Source organism: Bombus pyrosoma, linkage group LG10 (assembly GCF_014825855.1).
Source record: "Bombus pyrosoma isolate SC7728 linkage group LG10, ASM1482585v1, whole genome shotgun sequence".
NCBI classification, from domain to species: domain Eukaryota; kingdom Metazoa; phylum Arthropoda; class Insecta; order Hymenoptera; family Apidae; genus Bombus; species Bombus pyrosoma.
This window is the reverse complement of record NC_057779.1, coordinates 12726991-12749088: the sequence shown is the minus strand read 5'-3', so window position 1 is coordinate 12749088 and position 22098 is coordinate 12726991. Positions and strand designations below refer to the sequence as shown.

The window sequence follows — 22098 nt, the reverse complement described above, 5'->3', positions numbered from 1 at the left end:
TACATTACGTCATCAAAATTCCCTGCACGGTCATTTTTTCCCTCCATGGCACGCTGGATGTGGTAGTCTTACATAGTATATATAAAGTATAATAGCCTGTATAACGTATAACTATAAAATATTGCATCGAATACATATAAAACAATTGTGAAATTGTATTGACTACAGTGACAGAATGTTAAATCAGAAAATAATTGTTAGATGAAAATTTAATTGCTGGATAAGTAAGAATACTAATTATTATAAATAACATTCTACAAATGGCACTTGTTCGTTGTACTCAACGACTGAATTATATATTTTTACCAATGTTTTCAAATTCAGTCCTTTATCATCATTCTATGAAACTCATAGATTCGAGTTCAACAATGCCAGTTATAAAACAAGAGACAATACAAAAAATAGAACAATTATCTTTACTTAATGTTGATGACGATTATGGTTTTTCTGTCCTAAAAGCTGCAATTACTTTTACAGAAAATTTACGTAATACAAAGATTAATAAAGAAATTGAACCTATGCATAGTCCATTTGAGACGGAATCCATGCTTTTGCGAAATGATAATGTAGAGCATAACATATCTAGAAAAGAAATCTTAATGAATGCTACTGTTACAGAGGAAGAATATTTTGTAGCTCCATTACAGACTATCGTACAAGCATCATGAATATAGGAAACATACTAAAGGAAATAAGTAAACATTTTATTAGTCTTACAGAATGTGGGCTTATATATGGCCCTCAAGGTAAAATGCTACTAAAAAATCTTGAAGAACAATGGTTTCTAAATTGCATTACAATGTCACGCTATAATATATTCTTATCAGATGAATTTAATCAGACTCTAAATTTTGTTATAAAAACTGAAATGAGTGATATACCATTTGGATTAGCTTCAATAAAGAACTCAAAAAATTATTGGGATTCAAATCTATTGCCTATACAAAAATCAAATTCTCACAGAATTGCTGAGACAAATATTTTTAACAATAGTACAGAAACAAAAGATTTATTCCATAAAATTCAGAAAGACCGTAAAATTTGGTGGCGGAGATTAGCACAATATCCTTCTAGATTTAAGCTTACAGAAGCAAAAAAGATAAAAGGTTGTAATGTAGTAGATATTGAAGCTCAATTTCCATTTGGCAATGTTATTGTGGAAAAGATAACTTACCATACAGATGTTCAAAAACTATTTTCCCAGGTGCCTTGCATTTCTTCTTTCATATACTTGAATTCATAGAAATTTATAAATAACAGTTATTTTCATGGATTATTTTATTTCCAGGTTGATAGTAAAAAAGATTTTACCAACATACAAATGGTTGAGCATAAAGTATCTTTAGATTGGGGTTGTTTAGCACTACTTTGTGACGCATATGATATGAATAAATCTTCCAAAACGCATCTTCATTCCAAGTTAGCACCGCATAAAGTTGCATTTCATATAAAAAGTTCGAATAATGAAGAGAATACCCAAAATGATGATTTAAATCGTTTTGTACTTTACTTAAATAATATGCTAAGAACAAAGGGCCTAAATACAATATTAACCACTTCAGAAAAAATTATAGATACATGCTTGATTCCTTTTATAGTTTCTGTTGATACGACTAGTCTTGAAAATGGCATTATATATATAAGAGATAGATCCACAACTCTTAGTGAAGCAATACACGTAACCGATTTAGTAAAATATATAATTCTGCGTTGTTAATCAATTAATATGATATGATTTCATTTAAATAAAATTAATATATCAAAAGCTACAAATATAAAATATCAGTATAATTAATTTCTAGTTTCTAAAAAATATAACAAATTTTGAAATCACAACATTATTACCTTCATTTCCAATTATTTTGTATTTTATGTATATTTTAATTAAATGAATGATATAGTTATCATAGTAATACATACTTATTATGTATTATATAAAGACGTAATATGCTGAGAATCAATGAGGATAACAGTCTAAAATAATGTTGCCATGTGGGATATAAATGAGAAATTATACATGGATGTTTCTGATGTTGAACGTAAAGAAAAATGGAATGCTTTACAATTAATAAAATGTATACTTTGTACATGAACATTCCTCGATTTTTAAATATTGCCAAAATTTATATAAATTCAATTAATAATAATACCGCTCGTTTGAGCAATATATAATTTTCCAAATGATAATACTTCTATGCAGCTAAGCAGGTAGTTGTAACTTCTTGCCTTTCAATACTTTGGTAATATAGAGGTAGAAAAAGTCGCAATAAAGAATTGTTTGTACTAAACCAGCAACTATAGCAATTAGATCATAATGATCTTCTGCATAATAACGATACACCCAGTTTAACAAATACAGGCCTCTATAAGACCCCAAAGCGAAAAGATAGTGACTGGTAATACTTTCTGCTTCTCCTGTTTTTGATACCAAAAATAATTGTGGCAATATTGCTACAGACTCCAAATAAATGCTAAATGTCCATAGAACTTCTACAATTGTGAATTCATTGTTGATTAATAATGCCAACACCGATGTAGGTAGGATTAAAAATTCAATTCTGAAAACAAATAACAGATATTATTACATATAATTACTACATATAGACGTCACTTAAAAATTATGAAAACATACACATATATGTATATTACATAATAAATGTATTATTATAATTATGGTATAGTCATTTAATATATATCTACATAATCGGGGACTAAGACAAGGAGACAGATAGCAGTTATTGTTCAATTATCTTTGTTCCCGACTTATACTATTATAAAATAAAGACATACTACCTACCTAAATGTATCATGATTATGATCATATGTAGCTTTAAATTTCACATACATTAAAAAAACTGTAACATAAGAAGTTGCAATAAAAATGATCTTCATAAATGTATTGTATGCTGACACGTATGTTGTTATCAAATCTAGATAACGTGTTGTATATACAATCGCAAATAAAATTTGCGACTTGCCACTTATACCTGTAAAACACACATCAAATATTATTAAAAATGGATATTTTAAATGAAAATATAATAGTTTAGGTATAATAAGTATATAAATCATATCGGTGATGTATACCGGCACAGCTTCGTGTTTTCCATATTTTGAGAAGGAGGATGATAATTGCAACGAGATGTGATAAGTCACCTAAGAGTCGAAATATGTTCATCTTTTCGGTTGCTGAAAAGTAATTTTTATAAGAGAATCGAGAAATACTTCACACACCTAAGTCACAAAGCATACAAAATATGACGTGGCTTCGGCTGCAACATCAGCAGATGGCCGACCGATCATCATTTAAGTGTTTCATCTTTTATGTTCCCAATAAATGTACGTAAAGTATATGTAAATATTTTGCTTTTAGATTTCTAAATATATGTGTTTTATTTAGTTAATAATATTTATGACATAAATAACATAAATATCAATTATAATACAGTTATGGAAAGCAATAAAACACTCAATATAATATTTTTAATACATCTTTGTTAATAATATTGTAATTTTTTATATGATCTATTGCATGTAATTAACCTTTCACAATTATTGGGTTTTTATCCCAAAATTATACAAATATTTAAATTCATACTAAATTACTATATTTCTTATCGTTTAAATGTTATTACTAGAATTAGTTACTAGATGTACAAACAAGTCTGGGCCACAGTGTATGGTGTGTATACCACGATCATATAAACAGGCCTTGACGCTCGTATACCGAAGCCTAGGGAAAATCGTCTGAAAATTGAGTCATGATATGCATCTATGATATGGACATAGAAATATAGGGATAGAGCATAAACCTTTACTTAAGGCGAAGGGTGTGAAGCCATTTCCTGGGAGCGGGTAGTACAATCACGTGATACTTGGGATCGCCTTAATCATTGGTTACTGACTTGTTCTTACTCGATGATAATAAGGTTTTACTTGCACAATCACAACCAATCTACGCTCCAGTTGATTTCCAAAATCTTATTTTAATTACTAGTTATAATCCTATTTTACGTGTTATTGAAATCAAATTTTATAATTTGATTTATTGTTTTAAAATATGTAAACAAAATCTGCACCAAATTTTTCTTATTCTTTTATTTATTTTTATTTAAATTTTAATTTATATTTATTTGACATTAATGAATACATTATTCTTATTTCCCATCTTTTGGCTGATGTCACGTCTCCTGATCAACATGAGCCGTAACTTTAGATAAGATAAGGATATGTCACGGCTTGCGATCAACGCAAGCCATAACAATATATAATAATAAATATGTGTGTGTGTGTATACATACATACATATATATATATACATATATATATATATGTATATATATATATATATATATATATACACTACAATGTAGAATCAGAATTTAAACGATGAATATTGAAATCATAAGAAGGCATATCAGGAAAATCTTCGGTGAGATACATTTGATGAAAGACATCCATGCACCAGGACCGTACGATGGGCGAAATCCCTCCTACACCGGAAATATGATGACGTACGTGCGCATTCAAAATTTCGACCGGAATCTTCGAAGATAACCAGACTTTGGCACAATGGTCCGTCACGAGCAATTCAACGGGGGACGGACACGGTGAGAGCTCCGCAGTATCTTCATCTGGCAACGTAAAGTCAACGAGAGGAGGACTGTTGGACCGCTGCGTTGACGCAGGATTCGGTGTGTTGAGGAAAGCGGGTAAGACTTCCTTCAACATACACGCTCTTCTCTTTTGTTCCTGGAACCTCATCCCTGCACGGTGTCCGCGCTTCCTCGAACCGTTCTTATTAAGCCTTTTCCTTTTCTTCTTGGATTTCTTACACTGAAATGATACACGAAAAAGGAAGTAGTAACTAAATTTTAACAAGGGGTAAACAAGAAATTGAATTTATATACCTGTACGGCCGGGCTGGAAACAGAGGTCGTCGGCTCTGCTGCGCTCATGATCAGGAAACTACGCGAACGTGATGACAACGAATCGCTTATAGAATATTGCCCGAATAACGAATCGTAATAATAAATAAAATTGCAAAAGTCTGTCAACTCTGATGTAAAGTGCTAACCTACAATCAAAATTGAAATAATAAAGCAACAATATGCACGTCACAATCAGTTAATACCACACCATGCCACTTCAATTAGTTCGTACAAAAATAAGCACAACAGAATTAACACTCTGGGGGCCAGAGATACAAATTCGCGTCTTTCATACTTCATGCGGTATCCTATAAAAATTTTAACTACTGTTAAATAAAAAAAAAAAAAAAAAAACAATGGATGCTATAAACGAAATGTTATGAAAGTGTTTTTTACATTACGTTATATGCTTGAATGATACGAAACCGTTATCAATATATTAGATGTAATATTGGTCGCTTTGAATCTTTTTCAATCGCTCCAAAAACACCTGGAAATTTAGGCTATATGCTTGTCGGAGCAGCCGGTCCTCAGAGTGTTTAAAGAAATATCGCACGAATAAATGATTACACTGTAAGACACTTTGTTATATCACGGAGTGTGGAGTAATACCTGTTGCAGTGTGGAGAGCTGGCAGAACAATTGAACGCTCGCCTACGCGCCTCGCTTTACGCGCGCACCTCACCATGACACCCCAGTAGGCAGAAGAAGGAAGATGGGAGAATGCAACGCTCCCAAGGAGACTGTATACCAGACTCTAACCAGCGGAAATAGGATACCTTAATACTCCTGAGAAGGTTATCAGCAAAGATAGGAAACTGCAACGCACTTGGGAAGATCGCATATCGAACTCTAATCAGCAGAAATATGAAATGGTAATACTCTTGAGGACATCAGCAGAAATGAAGACTGCAACACTCTTGGGAAGACCACATACCAAACCCCAACGTGAAACTGCAACAGTCACAAGATAACTACGTGTTAACATTCCATCGTTCGCACAAAGACAAACAGTTCACGTGGTAACGAAATATTGCGTGATACTTATCCTTCGAACTTCGAATCAAGTCAGTCACAGTTGTTTCAATCAGTCGCTTCAGTTCGGTCTTTCGGTAAACAGTTTGGTTCAGTCGCTTCAGCGAGTTACTTAACATCAATCAGTAAACAGTTACTACGAGCAGCTACTTCGATCAGTTAAATCGGCAATAGAAGTTCATTTGGTAAACAAGTTCAGATAGTTCAGCCAAGTATAATTGACTACCGATAATTCTCTTTATGTGATCGATGGAGTATAATAACAAGGTGAGAGCTTTGTAACACATAGATTTGTAACCACCCTCCTCACTGCTCGACTATTTCGTGTTACTATTTAAATAAAACAATTCGTTTGGGTCTATCCATTCTCACTCCCTTATAATAACTTAATTCGAAAATAATAACAAATGAAGCTCTACGTTCGCTGATGCAACCTTTGACTGTTAAATGTGGTTGTAAAATCGCATCCGGTTACGGTATCTTTAATAATTGAAGACGCCTACTGGTCTTCACAATTTCTCCTCCCACTGTTAGCAGGCAATTGCCCGCTCGTCTTTGGGCGAGACTTGCGAGGTTACGTTGGTTCCAACAGAGAACACTGGAAAATTAATTTCTCATTGACGTTAGATGCCAAGAGCGAGGAGGAATATAAGAGGGAAAGGACACAAAAATGGGGGACATAAAGTTTTCACCTTTTAGTTCACCTATTCCTGAACGCGAGGGTGCCCTTCGCCCAGAAGAGCTACACCCGCTGTCGTCAAGGGCCGTTTCGCTCGTTAACTACGATAGTTATATATATTCTATTGAGTTTGTTGTGGAGGGATCGGAGATAAATAAAACGGAATAATAAATGTGTGACAAAATAAGTTAATAAATATAGCAACTTGATGAAATTAAATAAACTGATGAATTAAAGAAATATTAAAATCATTCATCCTTCCTTAAGAAACTTTAATCCTCCCCATGCTAGTACCCCTGCCCATAGCAGTTAAGCCGAAAGTGCAAATACTTACCAGTATCATTAACACGCTAGACGACACTACTCATACCTGCATACTAACGAGGATCGATATCAAGTACACGATCGACTGAGATATTCAAGATAGCAGCGCGCTATAGATGATAAATGGGTCAAATTTTGTATTTATCTCATTCAGTCGCTCACCTCTTATTTCGGGATAACCGAGGATCGACCCCCTCTGGCAGTGTTACCTAGTGAAGCCGAGGAATTCGGCGATTGGGAATAACGAACAACAGTCGAACTTATCGAAATAGTCTCTTGGCTATTTCTAGCGACAGCGAATACCATTTCTAGAACATTGTCGAGTTAAAGTCATTCGAATATTATTTTAAATTGAATTCGGAACAGATAAATAACGATCCCGCAGGTCGGATCATAACACTGATTTTTAACATTGCATTGGCCATCACCTTGTTCGCTTCGACTTACACGTTAGAAACGTGGGATACTATTTTTAACTGCTACTACCATCCTGAAGTAGTGATAGCGATATATTTAAATTATATCGGTATTTGGTATTGATATATATTGATACTTCGAGTATTGATAAGATATAATATCGGGAATAAAATATTGATATCAACGGTACTGATACCTGTAATTAAATTAGAAGTATATTAGTTAAAATAAAATCTAAAAATGAAAATAAATAATTTATTTAAATTTGATGCTATAAATGTACAATAAACATAATTATAGGATATTAAATCCAATTATAAAATATAGATTATTTTATTTAAAATACCAGTCTTCAATGGAACTAAAAATAGCAATTGTTGGAAATGTCCTCCATTTAAGCGATTTCTTGCTTCATTTAGACCTCGATCCGCTTTGGAGAACAGCCGTTCAAATGAAAAAGATGTTGCTGCGCTTATTGTTGAATATTTTTTAGTTAATTTTGCTTAGAAGTGAATTGAATTGAATTTATTTCAAAGTCTGATTGGACATTTTCGATATGTTTGAGTTAGGTATTGGTACTGAATATATCGTCGCATTATATATCGATACAAGATATCGATATTTAAATTGGAAAGTATCGACACTGAATCTCCCACCACTATTCTTTGGATTGCTTTGGATACGTACGCTGTGGTATTAGGCTCACATTTTTTGCTAATTTTTGTTGGTAAAACTTGGTGTTTTCATTCATAAAACAATTCAACGAAGTCGTTATTCATATCAAGATAGATAGTATGTGCATAAATTTTACGAAGAATTGTCCATTTCTATAAATAACTTACAATATAGAATCTAGCTTTGCATAGTGATATGTTGTGATGGTTTTCTTCTTTTCATTATTATAAAGCTAAACTCAATTACCAAGATGACATCGTCTGCGGTTCCAAAGGTATCTAAACATAAAATTTTTGTATGAGTAATAACAATTAAAATTGGAGTGTGAAATTTATAGGTTATAGTATAGTATAGTAGAGTGTAAATATATAGGTTATAATTGAATGAAAAATGAAACATTTTATAGAAACTGTTGTATGAATTAAAGGATAATAAGAGTGGAAATTAAATGTAAAATACTTTACTCATTTATTTATTTATTGCAATGGTAATTGATCATATTAATGTAATTATAAATTTTAGGTTTCACTTGTGCCTTCCATACAGGAATTCAGTATCAGAGTACCAAAGTATGTAATAAAATAATTATATAATAACTACAAATTACATATAGAATTAATATTAAATAAAATGTTGTGTTTTAGAAATAACAAGAAAAAGCACAATGTGATGCGCTTTAATGCCACATTAAATGTTGATTTTTCAAAATGGACTCAAGTGAAAATGGAACGTGAAAATAATATGAAGGAATACAAAGGAATAGAAGAGGAAATACCAAAATTTGGAGCTGGCTCTGAATTTGGACGAGATGCAAGAGAAGAAGCAAGAAGAAAAAAATTTGGCATTACAAGTAGAAAATATAAACCAGAAGATCAACCTTGGATTTTAAAATCTGGAGGAAAAACTGGGAAAAAGTTTAAAGGCATAAGGGAAGGTGGTGTGAGCGAAAATGCTGCATATTATGTTTTTACACATGCTGCTGATGGAGCTATAGAAGCATTTCCATTGCATGAATGGTAATTAATTCGCTTGAGTATTAAACCGGAATTTATTACAATGTTAACTCATATAATTTTTATATTCAGGTATAATTTTCAACCAATTCAAAGGTACAAAGCATTGAGTGCAGAAGAAGCAGAACAGGAGTTTAGTCGTAGAAATAAAGTAATGAATTATTTTTCACTGATGTTGCGTAAAAGACTTAGGAATGATGAGGAGGGTGCAGATGATGAGGAAATGTTAGAAGGTGGAAAAGGGAAAAAGCCAAGTAAAAAGGAGAAAGATTTAAAAATATCTGAGATGGATGAGTGGATGAATAGTGATGATGATGATTCAGCTAGTGATGACGAAGAAAATAAAAAAAATTCTGATGAAGAAGATGACAGTAAGAAAAAAAAGAAAGGCAAAGGTAATATTATTTCTGATATTGTTAAGAAATGTATGTGCTGCTAATTATACTTAATAGTGATTTAGTTACACGTTTCTTTTATTTTTGTTATTACTTAGATGAGATATGTTAGACACTTGGTCTGTGAAACACAATGCCGTAATATATATAATGAATGTGTCATATGCAATTAACGTGTTATGATAATTTAATCTTTATTTATATAGTTAATGTTATATAGTTGTATTTTGGATTTATTTTATTATAATAAGTAGCTTCTGTATTTGTAATTATAGACAGTTAAAATATAAATTTAAATATTTGTATTAGTTGCTGTTAAGAAAAAGAAGAAGAAAAACGCTTCCGATGATGAAGCATTTGAAGAAAGTGACGATGGGGATGAAGAAGGTAGAGAATGTGATTACATTTCTGATTCGTCCGATTCTGAATCAGAATTGGAACAACAAAAAGAAATTAAGTCAGTTGCGGAAGAAGATGCATTGAGAAAATTACTTGCTTCTGATGAAGATGACGATGACGAAGAACAGGCAGATAAAAAGGACGGTGAAGAAGAAAAAGACGAAGACGACGAACATAAGGATAAAGATGATAAGGTAAATTCAAAATACTAAAAATTATAATAATGTTTATGTTAATTGAAATATTTATTCCGTTTGTTTACTTTCTTATAAAGGATAAAGATAAGACGAATAAAGACGCAGATAAGAAAAAAGATAAAAAGAAAAAGAAGAAACAATCTAAGAAAAAGGATGTGAAGAAGCTTGCGTCAGGGAAAGATTCTTCTAGTGACTTTTCCAGTGATTCAGATTCAGGATCTGATACAATAAAGGAAAAAGACAATAAAAAATCTAATAGTGCTCATAGTTCAAGGTCTGCAACTCCTATACCAGCTGCGATGTTAGATAATTTAAAAAGAAAACAATCTGGATCTCCAGATTTATCACAAGCAAAAAAATTGAAATTGGATAATTTCAATTTAGTACCAGTAACTTCTTACATTCCTGGAGTCAGGTATGTCGCTTGCTATTATAAACAATTAAAATTGTTCTTTGCATAATTTTTTCAATTTTGAAAATATCATTTTATATATAGATCTACCTTTTATATATATCTTTCTCACTTATATATAATTAAAATTCATTGATAATGAGATTATAATTTTTAATATACTATGAATTAAGCTAAGGTTTCGTCTAATCTAATTATTAAGCATGGTATCTAAATATTGAACGTGCGAAAAAATATTTAGAATATAATTTTTTAAGTAAAAGGTATTTTTGTTATGTTGCAGTGAATCCGGCATCACAGAAGATGCAGTAAGGCGTTATCTTATGCGTAAGCCAATGACAACAACGGAACTTCTACAAAAGTTTAAATCGAAGAAAACTGGTCTTACTTCGGAGCAATTAGTTAATGTGATGACCCAAATACTGAAAAAGATAAATCCAACTAAGCAGACAATAAAAAACAAAATGTATTTATCTATTAAAACGCAATCTAATTGATATTTATGTAATGTGTGAAGATAGTATTTCATATAATAATAAAGTAAATCGAATATAAAATTTTCTTTTATTTGACAACAATCAGAAATTGCCGAAAATGTTGCGATTCCTCGGAATTTTGAGAAATCGAATCATATTTCGGAATGAGCTTTTTTAAACACGAGCGGTGTACATGATTTTAGAGTGTTTATGTGTTTTTGAATTTATTGGGTTATACAATTATGGAAGATAGAATACAGACAAAAATTAATCTTTCAAATATGCCTGTAAGTGATATACAATAACAAGGAAAAGTATAAATACGTACCACAAGTTTGATAAAAAAGAAAAAAGGGAGATAATACTAACAATCGTTCGATTGATCGATAAGGGTTAAGGTAATTATAAGATAAATATAGTAGCAGCGGTTTTTGGTATTTTATGACATATAGACCGAATACGACGTACAATTTTATGCACCTCTTTGTCGGAAATAATCTGCGGCCTACCATTTTTTGTAAAATTTGGCACACCATCATAGTTTCGTTTCTTGTCTCGCTTCAGTCAGCAGGAAATGTTAAAGGTAAGAGAGGAAGAGTTACAGAAGCAAAGGTAATGTAGTAAGATACAAAGGTCCAGATTGCACACGGATTATGCCAAAGTTAAATAGGTACATATGGTCTAGTGAAAAACCTAAGGTAGAGCAAGATGCGGTAGCATGGGAAACACGAATAGATTTTGATTAGATTAGATAGACACGTTAAGACATTGGTTGGAGAAATGTGAAGGGGTGAAGACGGCAGGGATTAGTATGAAAGAAACAGCAGAAAAAGGCAGAGAAAACAGTGAAGTGGATAGGGAAGGTAAAAAGGATAAAAGGATAAAAGGATAGAAGGAAAGGAAGATGGAAGATGCAGAGGGAGTCAGAAACGAGGAGGAGGAAGAGAGGAGGAAAATTAAAGAAGGGAAGTACCTAATTACAGGAAACTATTGAGTTGGTAACTAAGTGATTGCGGATTTTGTCATTACCACCTAATGGTAATAATTCGGTGGTAATGACAATCAATGACGCAATCACTTAGTTGCCAACTCAATAAAAGGAAAGAAGAAGTAAGGACGGATGCGAAAATTGGAAAGACTGTTGTTGATAATAATCGTAGATATTTGTAATGGTAAATTACGTGGGATATTGAAAACTTTATAAAATTTAAGTAAATCAACTCCTATTCAAGGCTTCCAGACTGAAATTATTTATCTATTTATTTACTGGTTTTTTGGCCTTCATTAAGTAGCTTCATTTTACATTACACCCCTCAAACAACTTATAAACTTAGGGATTATTATGGAAGTGTGCCCCATGATAGTCAATAGTCAGTACTTCATGGTAGTTCCGTTTCCTACCGTTTATTCACTGTTTCGTCCGTTTCCGATGTAATGTGTAAAACTGTAAACGTGATTTCAAGTCTTTATTCTTATAAAATATTCCGTATATTGTTAATACAAATGAAACTAAACTATTATATTTTGTTTGATAGATTCACCTGGTAATTACAATTAGCTAATCCTTACCGATCAGTCGAATCGCTAATTGGTAGTATTATCGCGTTTTTCATAAGACCAGCGGTCTGTTCATACACTTTTGCACATCACTGTAATTTTTCGTTTCAAGAAAAACATGTCGGGATTAAAAATTTGAAAAGATTGTTGGCCATATTTAAAAAGAACCCGTACCAGGCCATGATTCAAGTTCTCGGAATACTCGGGAATTACAATATTCTTGAGAATCTTAACATTCTGGGGAATTCCAATATTTTTGGGCTACGAAATACTTTCAAATGGTCCAAGCCGATTCAACATTTTCGGATATATTATATTTACTACTAATCTATCATAGTACGTAATATAGAAGAACAACATGTCATTAGCGAATGCATGATACATTGGACCAAAGAAAAATTTCATTCGTTATTACATCACATTGAAAGAAATCAAAAAAAAAAATTGCATCTTCAATATGAAGTAATTGTGAAGTAATGGAAATCATCTGGTCGAAGAAAGTCAAATCGTTTCGATAAGCACGTGGCTTGGTGCTTATCAGTGATGTAGTAAGAGTAACATATCTATATGAGTTTGACCTCACTGACCTATGTAATATCATGACAGTAATACAACTTTATTTCCAAATAGACGTAGCTATGCTGCATTGCGGTATGTATTCTTCTCTTGCCACTTTATTATTGTAGACTCAATGAAGTGAACACACGTTACATTGATAGGAAGTTTTTTGTATTTTTTACACGATTATATGGTGTCACATTGAAGGCTTTTCAATTACGCAAGTGCGAACTTAATGTGAATTTATTAATAGTATACTTCATCATGTCTTCAGCACGTTGTATGAATGTAAGTAATGCGCGCTATAAAATAAGAACAGATACGAATATATATTTTCTTGTATGATATGTTAAGAATCGATATCACAAAATATTTTTCACAGAATTTAAAAGGCAAAATAATAGCAATCAGAAGAGAAGATCAATCAGTATGGGAAAGAAGAGCTCCTTTGGCACCTGCGAATGTTCGCCAATTAATCAGGGCAGGAGTAAAAGTAATTGTACAGCCTAGTAATAGAAGAGCTTATCCTGCACATGCCTACCAAGCTGCAGGTGCTATACTACAAGAGGATATTAGTCCTGCTTCCGTCATTTTTGGAGTTAAACAAGTTCCTGTGGATCAGCTTATATCGAATAGAACTTACTGTTTTTTTTCTCATACTATTAAGGCGCAAGAAAGTAATATGCCTCTTCTGGATGCTATTCTGGAAAAGAATATACGTTTGTTAGATTATGAAAAGTTAACAGATGATAATGGACAAAGAGTGGTTGCCTTCGGGAAATATGCTGGTGTAGCTGGTATGGTGAATATATTACATGGACTTGGATTAAGATTACTTGCGTTAGGACATCATACACCATTCATGGTAAGATCACATTAAGTTAAGAAATTTACTATAACAATGTTAATTATGTTGGAAAGTATTTTATGCAATTAAATTTACTGTTTAAAAAGGTTTCCCTTTTGAAACACATGTAAAAAATTTAATAAAACGAATAAAATTTCTCAAAGAATCTTCTATTTTTATTTAATATATAGCTGTTGGTTTAAAAATACGTTAATGTCTCGTAACACGACGACTTCAAACAACTCGTAAATTATTTGCCATACGAAAAAACGTTTCAGACATTAACTTTGCTTTTTCCTAATATTCGAAATATCACGGATATTAGTTTTTCGATGGAATATCTAATATGTTTATCTCGAATTTGGATAAAGCATTAAATTTTACGTAAAAGAATATTATACGATGTAGCGTCCAAAATTATTAATCACTGTGATATTTTGAAAAATGTTTTGCACATTTTTAGTAGTTAGAAAAATGCACACATGCGTGCACACATTTAAACCGGACGCGTATACTGCAATTAGTAATTAATTAATTAATTAATTAATTAATATGTATTTATATATATATATATATATATTTATTATTTGTCTATAAATAACGGTCGTTATTGTTTACTAGCATATCGGTCCAGCACACAATTATAGAGATTCCGCTATGGCAAGGCAAGCTATACGAGATGCCGGATACGAAATAGCATTAGGTGCTATGCCTAAATCAATTGGACCATTGACTTTTATTTTCACTGGCAGTGGCAATGTAAGCCAAGGCGGTCAAGAAGTTTTTCAAGAGCTTCCTCACGAATATGTTCCACCGGAAATGCTGAAAAAGGTTGCCGAACATGGCGGTAAGCGTTGCATACTTATATATTTTACTATTATAATTTATTTCATAACAAATCTGTAAATATTAGAGATTTGTACTTTCATAATTCAACTCATAATTCAACAACAAAGTGGAACAATTCATTTTAATGTCAAATGAAATTAATGTCTACTTCATATCGATAATTTCGATTGAAGAAAGAAATTGAATTTGAAGTACTTGGTACTAGATACTGAAGTTCAATTCGATTACCATTGATTTGATTGAATATGAGATTTAAAAAGAAAGGAGAAAGGGACTTATTTAAAAATATGTTCCATTTATGTTCCACTTGTTTTCATTAGTGGTAAACGCTTGAATCACGAATCCAAAGCACGTTTCACTTTTAAATTTTCTATAAACGCATAAAAATCCGCAGTCTAGACATAACTATTAATTCTTAGCACGTAGGGATTATGACAATCTTGAAGAATCATACTCTTCTCGTTTATACTACAAACTTTGCATCTATTGTTCAATCGAAAGATCAAAATTCAGTGAATTTTTCTGGGCCATTGTACGTGGTTCATCTTGTGTATAGTCAGTCACAAAAGCTTACATATTATGAAAGCCTACTTTAAGTATGAAATATTATAGTAAAAAACATGAACTCTGTGAGTTTGTTGGACGTCGTGAATTAAGACACATATTCATTTACTTTCGTTTCTATCAAGAAGAAAGGATGATTCCCTTATTCCTGTATTTTTTAGAAATACACCGACAATAATTATATCGTAGGTAGAAATAATTAGTATTGTGACAAATTGCGGCAGGTAAATCATATACAAACAAAATTCCGCAGGTATATGTAGACTTTTGTGGTTGGCCGTATTTTATTGCAAATATAATTGCATTTCAAGCAACAAGCAACATTGTTTTAGATACAACGAAGATATACGGATGCGAGGTAAGACGAAGACATCATCTAGAAAGAAAAGATGGAGGTGGTTTTGATTCTGATGAGTGTGACAAGCATCCTGAGAGATATATTTCCACTTTCAGCAAAAAGATTGCACCATACGCATCAGTGATAATTAATGGAATATATTGGGCTGTTGACTCGCCTAAATTGTTAACAATACCAGATGCAAAGTATTTGCTAAGACCAGCTTATACTCCCTGGTTACCATCAAGTGTTGGTGCTCCCTCTTTACCTCACCGAATGTTAGCTATCTGTGATATATCTGCAGACCCTGGCGGCAGTATCGAGTAAGTTTAAGTTTACTCAATATTAACAGTTAAGCCTCGATATTCTTAATCTCTCCTTATACTTGTTTCTAAAATGTTCATAGGTTCATGAACGAATGCACAACCATTGACACTCCATTTTGTTTATATGATGCTGATCGTAACAAAGATACGAAGTCTTTTAAAGGACCCGGAGTGTTAGTCTGTTCGATTGACAATATGCCAACTCAGCTGCCAAAAGAATCTACGGATTTCTTTGGAAATCTTTTATATCCTTACGCGTTGGATATTATTCAGTCGGATGCGAAAGCACCATTGGAAGAACATAGCTTTAGTCCAGCAGTACATGATGCAATAATAGCATCCAACGGACGATTAACGCCTAATTTTGAATATATCCAAGAATTAAGGTTACTAAATCACCGTTGTAGACATAAGGCAGACAATAGAGAAGCACAAAGCAAAAAGGTACAGAAAAATTATACTTTTCGAGTCAATTATTAAAAATGTTCATCGAATTATCGGAACAGCATAATCGATATTGATAAACGTATTCCGAAGTCTCAAAGTCACATCTCATTGTTACGTACTCGAACTTGAAAGTTATAGACACTATCTTTTCTCGATTAAAACAGTTTTGTAGAATAAGGCGGAAGATCATTTTCATAAAAGTTTCCAATTGTCTGTGACTACGTATTTGTACATATATGGACATATGAATTTTTGATCATATTAATAAGACACTTCCTTGTTACTTCACGTCACATGTAATTTCATTGTGCAAAACAGGACGATCGAAGTAACTATAAATAATAATAAGATATTAGTCAAAGGTAATTAAATATCAAGTAATATATTAACAAGCATTGTTTTGTAAATAGGTGGTCGTTCTTGGTGCTGGACACGTCTCGGCCCCGTTGGTTGAATATTTACATAGAGATAGTAACATACATTTAACTGTTGCATCTCAATTGAAAGAGGAGGCAGACGTATTAGCAAATAATTTTCCCGGGGTAGAACCGGTTCTCTTAGATGTAATTGAACGTCCTGATACTTTAAACGACATTGTAAAATCGGCAGATGTAGTGGTTTCATTGTTACCGTATTCTCTACATCATGTTATTGCGAATGTATGCATACATGCCAAAACTCACCTAGTGACTGCGAGTTACACGAATGAAGATGTTAAAGCTTTACATAGAGAGTAAGTGGCAATTAAATAGATATTAACAAATATACAAAGAATAATATAACAAAATGATATTTATAAATCGTAAACAGCAATATTTATTAATATCAAAGCGATATTTAGAAATTATGACGATTTAAAATGAATATACATTAACGTGTTAATTACTAGGGCTGTTGCATCAGAAGTGACTATACTTAACGAAGTAGGGCTTGATCCTGGTATTGATCATTTATTGGCTCTAGAATGTTTTGACAATGTTAAACAAGCTGGTGGAAAAATCGAATCTTTTGTATCTTGGTGTGGCGGTTTACCCGCTCCAGAATGTTCCTCTAATCCTTTACGATATAAATTTAGTTGGTCGCCACGTGGAGTGTTGCTGAATACATTATCATCGGCTAAATTCTATTCTAATAAGCAAGTAAGTCCATCTGTTATATATCTAACTATACATAAGTAGATAGACAAATGAAACACCTGTAAAAGAACAATGCATAAGAAACATTCATAAAAATGTCTTATTCTTTTGGAGAAATGAAATCAAAGTATTTGTAAATTGGTCGAATTTGCGCTAGTGATTGATCAATGCATATTTCAAGCCATCTCCGTGGAATTAAATGTTTGAAGCATTCTAGAATCGAATTCGACTGATCGTGACTAGATTATGGGTAAATAATGAAGTCAATTCAAAAAGTCGCATCTGTATCCTAACAATGATTATGCCTAAAATAGGCAAGTGTTCGCAGCCCATTTTTATTACTTTCTTCTGACACGACAAACAATTTGGGATAGTAGCTTAAAAGTGGAAAAAAAGGAACAACATGTCATTAATGCCGATTATCCTGAAATAATATTAATTCGTTGATATGTCATTGGAACATTTGCTTTAACAGAAGAAAACTTAGAAACATGTTAGCTTCAGCGTATCTACGATAAATCATGAACCTATATTCTACAAACATCTCAGAAAGCATTGATTGAAACGTTAATAGAATCATGGAACGAAGAATGAAGAAATTCAACATCTACCAAACTACACAAAGTCAGATCAAATAACACTAACTTGGTTAAGAATAGCTCATACAAGCTGGACACATTCCTACTTTATCACCGAAACTGAATCGAATATTTATGACATTTGTGGCATACTAAACTCTTTTGAACATATGCTAATCACCTATTTTAAATACGTCATTAAATAGGTATATCATGAGCTAACTAATTCGCTCAACATGCTACAAAAGGAAGACTTCGGCAAAAGATATTGATTGGTTTATACGATCTATTACAGATACGTTTTGTTCCATTAATCATTCTCATTGTGTCCAATAATGTCCAATAATGGCTTTAAGAAGTACATGTAACCTTAAACACATCCTTAAAAAAGGAAATGTATATATTTCCTAGATACAGCAAGGATCAATGTTTTCTTTGTCACTGCAATAAATAAAATGTACATAGTACATGTACAAGTATTACATTATGTATTAATAAATTTTATTTTTCCATTGAAGATTGTAGAAATAGAATCAGGAGGAGACCTTATGTCCGCCGTTCAAGATTTGGACTTTTTGCCCGGTTTTGCGTTGGAAGGTTTTCCCAATCGTGATAGTACAATTTACAAGGATTTATATGGACTTAATAATGTACAAACAATGCAGCGGGGTACATTAAGATATAAAGGTTTCTGTAACACAATACGAGCCTTACAGTTTCTTGGATTAACGGATCTTAACTCACACCCAAGTTTGCATCCAAATGGTCCAGATATTACATGGGTACGTAAAAGTGACATTTATATGTAAATTTAATAATGGCAACTCTTTGGTTAATAATGAGTATACTCGTCATAGAGAAAGAAAATTCGCTTTTGCTATTTAAAGTATAATTTAGGTAAAGCGAAAAAACATATTCGCAACTTTAACGCATTTTAGAATAATAATGAACTAAATATTAATAAACGAAACATAAATGGAACAGTTAAGTTAATAAACAGAACGTAACAATCAAGAAACACTGAGAAAGAATTTGGACGCATAATGACAGATTTCATTATTCCACTCGTAACTTGCAAGTAAACAGTTGCGGACTATTGAAACATAAAAATGGCTGTAACTGTGAAATAAGATCCGATAGGACACACGTTTATGTGGATTTTTTTCATTGCTTCTGCGCCTCCTGTCCGCTTTCTGAAGAAGAAGATCAAAATATCCTTGTACGCTAGCAAACCTCCTTACACGAACGAAAGCTTTTATGATCGTAACGTGAATGCTCTCAGAAAACTCTGATATTTGTATTATGATACACCCTGTATATGTATATACACGCGCTCATTCGTTATTATTGTATATCAAGTTTTCACTTTTATCATCAAAATGGTCTTGACCTCTCGTTGTTTAGACTGTCTAGGCTTGCTTTATTAGGTTACTATATATATATATATATCTTCTAATCAATATTTTCGTCTCGTCTTGGCTCGAAGAAGTATTCCTTAAATTTTCTGACATCTCTTGCTGAAAACCTTGCACAGAGAAGGAGACACTCTATCATTTTATCTCTGATTATTTTGATAGAGTAATGCATAATGTAATGAATTTTTCATACCTTAATAGCTCCCTTTTCGAATATCCTATGTATATCAACGGAATGATGAAGTGAAATGATTCCACATGATCTTTCCTGCTTTAAACGAAATGTATCAAATTTTGTATGTTTAACATTTTCGATATTTCAATTACTAAACTACACATCCGAATTTAATTCAGAACGAAAGGTGGTCATATGATTATGGTTAAGGTAAACAGAACGTATAGAGAAGTGGTTAAGTACGTCTGTTTTTTCTGCAAGAATAATTTGCAACATACCAGTAATATACACGTATGTATTATACGCGTTACAACCTTTTTTAAAATCTCGATATGCGATGCGATAGAATAAAGTCATGATATTTGGCAGATAAAACTTTTTAAATTACACATACTGTTCCGCGGTAGTGTTGTTTCTTTTGTATCTATTTTATTTTTCCATCGATTTTACATAGATTACCTAAGTTTAACTTTTTATTGTTCCAGAGAGTATTAATTTGCAATTTGCTCGGTTTGGCAAATGATAATATCTTCTATGAAAATTTGAAAAGGAAGTTGGCAGAAATGCTAAATTCGGAAGAGAGCGTAAAAGCAATTGAAGACTTGGGACTTCTTGAAGAAGATTTAGTATTGAAGTTGAATACTCCTCTCGATACTTTGACACATTATTTGTCAAAAAAGCTGTGCTATGATCAAAATGAACGAGATCTAGTAATCCTAAGACACGACGTAGGAATACTCTGGCCAGACAACAGAAGAGAAAACAGAGGAATTAACTTGGTATTGTATGGCGAACCACAAGGATACTCTGCTATGGCGCGCAGTGTTGGATATCCGACGGCAATAGCAGTTAAAATGATCCTTGACGGTATAGTTCTTTCTCTTCCCGTTTATTCCAAAAAAATGTTTCTTCGTACAGTATTACATATCGAATAATAAAAATTACGTTTGATATTTGTTATCCCTTTTAACATAAAGGCGTTCAAAATTCTGTTCACACAGAACGTAATACATATTATTGCAATTTTATATATCCACGCATATGTATATTTCTTATACTTTCATTCCATGTCATCCTTCTGAACAAATTTTACCATATAATTTAATAATAATTTCAAAGTATATTATTTTTCTATTTCGTTAATAGGTGAAATTCAACAACGAGGAGTAGTTTTTCCGTTTACCCCAGATATTTATCGACCAATACTTAATCGATTGAAAGCTGAAGGAATAGAATTCTTTGAGACAACCAAGTGGGTTTAACATGTTTATAATATTAATGACAAGTAATTATAAATATAATGTATAAATAAATATAATTATTAACTTATATAAGTTAACTTTCTATTGCCACTCTTGTAACACAAAGTCATACGAAAACAACAGCCACAGAATTGTTATTGTGTAGGTATTGTTCTTTAGTACAACTTCTTACTGCTATTCATTATGATAGCATTATTAACACAGTTCGTTATGAAGTGAAATATACAAAAGAGTGGGAGAATATCCGTATGTCCAGGATTAGAATCAGTTGAAAAGAATGCCAGTGTTCCGAAAGGAGAAATAGCATTTTTCCACTTCAAATGAGCTCAACTTTGAAACGAGTCCACGAATTACAAAACTTGAAACGTTATTTCGTAAGGAGGAGGAACAGGGAAGTCAATATTTATTATCTCCAGGCAATTTCATCTCAATATCATTTACCACAACTTTATCTGCCACATCTGCCATAGGTAATAGTATTTTTCATATCTTAGGACTGATAGAATGATGCCCAATTACAATTTTAAGTACTTAAAGTGATACCAATTTGGCATTTTTCGATCATCCTCCTTTGAACATACACAGATTTAATTGCAATAGCGACAGAAATTAATCCCCAACGTGGGAAACGAATACTATTTACCTAATTGGCACAACCGTAATAAGTACATGCGCACTGTCCTCCACATCGAATTCCTCTATTTACACAATCACATCGCTGTGTAGAACATCCATCTTTACATCTACAGGTATGCGTAGGTATCTCTGTATCTAAATCTGCCACACTCTGATTTTATGAAAGGCTTTGCGGTGATTCATCTGTAACTTGTGCCGCATTGCTTTATTCCTCCGAAATTGCTGTTTAGTCCTAAAAAGATTAATACACCAATTAGCGTTACGGGTGGCGCGAATTAAAAAGAGGAGACGAAGAAGGAAACTCGTGTACCTGATTCTGACATCCATAATCTCGACATTCGCACCGTTGTCCACATCGAATTTCTCTCTTTACACATTTGCATACCTTTGTAGAACATCCCTTTTTACATCTACATTTATGCGTAGGTATCTCTGTATCTAAATCTGTCACACTCCGA

At 32.5% G+C, this 22098-nt stretch overlaps 6 protein-coding genes and 1 long non-coding RNA gene across 19 annotated transcripts in view; 4 read left to right on the top strand and 3 right to left on the bottom strand.

Annotated features, from left to right (window-relative positions):
• Positions 1–223: 223 nt before the first annotated feature.
• Positions 224–668, top strand: LOC122572060 (glutamyl-tRNA(Gln) amidotransferase subunit C, mitochondrial). The gene has a single exon (XM_043736590.1). It carries the CDS (start codon positions 261–263, stop codon positions 666–668), a length of 408 nt encoding a protein of 135 aa, XP_043592525.1. The 5' UTR covers positions 224–260.
• On the top strand, positions 665–1773 carry LOC122572054 (DNA polymerase subunit gamma-2, mitochondrial). The gene is made up of 2 exons (XM_043736578.1): positions 665–1204; positions 1289–1773. The coding sequence occupies exons 1-2, from the start codon at positions 665–667 to the stop codon at positions 1715–1717; spliced, it is 969 nt and encodes a 322-aa protein (XP_043592513.1). The 3' UTR covers positions 1718–1773.
• Positions 1774–2081: 308 nt separating this feature from the next.
• Positions 2082–3293, bottom strand: LOC122572057 (ER lumen protein-retaining receptor). Its single transcript, XM_043736586.1, has 3 exons — positions 3088–3293; positions 2798–2987; positions 2082–2558 (listed from the first exon to the last, which is right to left on the bottom strand). Exons 1-3 carry the CDS (start codon positions 3176–3178, stop codon positions 2201–2203), a joined length of 639 nt encoding a protein of 212 aa, XP_043592521.1. The 5' UTR covers positions 3179–3293; the 3' UTR covers positions 2082–2200.
• A 1402-nt stretch (positions 3294–4695) lies between these two features.
• On the bottom strand, positions 4696–7994 carry LOC122571578. 8 transcript variants are annotated; one of them, XR_006318119.1, is made up of 7 exons: positions 7733–7991; positions 7132–7582; positions 6659–6746; positions 6386–6564; positions 5544–6296; positions 4911–5077; positions 4696–4836 (listed from the first exon to the last, which is right to left on the bottom strand). It is a non-coding gene; the product is annotated as an uncharacterized LOC122571578 (long non-coding RNA). The 8 variants fall into 8 exon arrangements; XR_006318117.1 differs by having other exon boundaries at positions 5544–6564; positions 7132–7277; positions 7398–7582; XR_006318118.1 differs by having other exon boundaries at positions 5544–6564; positions 7132–7277; positions 7417–7582; positions 7733–7989.
• Positions 7995–8064: 70 nt separating this feature from the next.
• LOC122571577 (general transcription factor IIF subunit 1) lies at positions 8065–11034 on the top strand. The gene is made up of 7 exons (XM_043735506.1): positions 8065–8335; positions 8584–8630; positions 8706–9077; positions 9147–9469; positions 9779–10062; positions 10143–10480; positions 10761–11034. The coding sequence occupies exons 1-7, from the start codon at positions 8312–8314 to the stop codon at positions 10972–10974; spliced, it is 1602 nt and encodes a 533-aa protein (XP_043591441.1). The 5' UTR covers positions 8065–8311; the 3' UTR covers positions 10975–11034.
• Positions 11035–13030: 1996 nt separating this feature from the next.
• Positions 13031–21076, top strand: LOC122572167 (alpha-aminoadipic semialdehyde synthase, mitochondrial). Of its 2 annotated transcripts, XM_043736822.1 has the most exons (11): positions 13031–13161; positions 13230–13356; positions 13451–13933; positions 14537–14762; positions 15661–15988; positions 16072–16435; positions 16849–17171; positions 17328–17577; positions 18671–18934; positions 20228–20609; positions 20889–21076. In XM_043736822.1, the coding sequence occupies exons 2-11, from the start codon at positions 13333–13335 to the stop codon at positions 21002–21004; spliced, it is 2760 nt and encodes a 919-aa protein (XP_043592757.1). In that variant the 5' UTR covers positions 13031–13161; positions 13230–13332; the 3' UTR covers positions 21005–21076. The 2 variants fall into 2 exon arrangements, with proteins under 2 accessions (XP_043592757.1, XP_043592756.1); XM_043736821.1 differs by having other exon boundaries at positions 13145–13356.
• The window catches only part of LOC122572171 (protein tesmin/TSO1-like CXC 4), a 4085-nt gene continuing 2982 nt past the window's right edge, over positions 20996–22098 (bottom strand). For 3 of the 5 annotated variants that reach the window (XM_043736832.1, XM_043736830.1, XM_043736831.1), the window contains exons 4-5: positions 21951–22025; positions 20996–21872 (exon numbers count right to left, since the gene is read on the bottom strand). In XM_043736832.1, coding sequence (XP_043592767.1) covers positions 21867–21872; positions 21951–22025 — 81 coding nt within the window. In that variant the 3' untranslated portion in view covers positions 20996–21866. The remainder of the gene's footprint in view (positions 21873–21950; positions 22026–22098) is intronic. The other 2 variants (XR_006318399.1, XM_043736833.1) reach the window with 2 other exon arrangements.

Bases quoted from the DNA above. Each gene is read 5' to 3' on its own strand.
- LOC122571577 (XM_043735506.1), top strand. From the start codon at position 8,312: ATGACATCGTCTGCGGTTCCAAAG. The intron at 8,336-8,583 runs GTATCTAAACAT...TATAAATTTTAG, and splicing joins CATCGTCTGCGGTTCCAAAG to GTTTCACTTGTGCCTTCCAT. The intron at 8,631-8,705 runs GTATGTAATAAA...GTTGTGTTTTAG, and splicing joins TTCAGTATCAGAGTACCAAA to AAATAACAAGAAAAAGCACA.
- LOC122572057 (XM_043736586.1), bottom strand. From the start codon at position 3,178: ATGAACATATTTCGACTCTTAGGTGACTTATCACATCTCGTTGCAATT. The intron at 2,988-3,087 runs GTATACATCACC...TGTGTTTTACAG, and splicing joins GAAAACACGAAGCTGTGCCG to GTATAAGTGGCAAGTCGCAA. The intron at 2,559-2,797 runs GTAGGTAGTATG...ATTTGTTTTCAG, and splicing joins CATAATCATGATACATTTAG to AATTGAATTTTTAATCCTAC.
- LOC122572060 (XM_043736590.1), top strand. From the start codon at position 261: ATGGCACTTGTTCGTTGTACTCAACGACTGAATTATATATTTTTACCA.
- LOC122572054 (XM_043736578.1), top strand. From the start codon at position 665: ATGAATATAGGAAACATACTAAAGGAAATAAGTAAACATTTTATTAGT. The intron at 1,205-1,288 runs GTGCCTTGCATT...TTTTATTTCCAG, and splicing joins TTCAAAAACTATTTTCCCAG to GTTGATAGTAAAAAAGATTT.
- LOC122572167 (XM_043736822.1), top strand. From the start codon at position 13,333: ATGTCTTCAGCACGTTGTATGAAT. The intron at 13,357-13,450 runs GTAAGTAATGCG...TATTTTTCACAG, and splicing joins CTTCAGCACGTTGTATGAAT to AATTTAAAAGGCAAAATAAT. The intron at 15,989-16,071 runs GTAAGTTTAAGT...AAATGTTCATAG, and splicing joins GACCCTGGCGGCAGTATCGA to GTTCATGAACGAATGCACAA.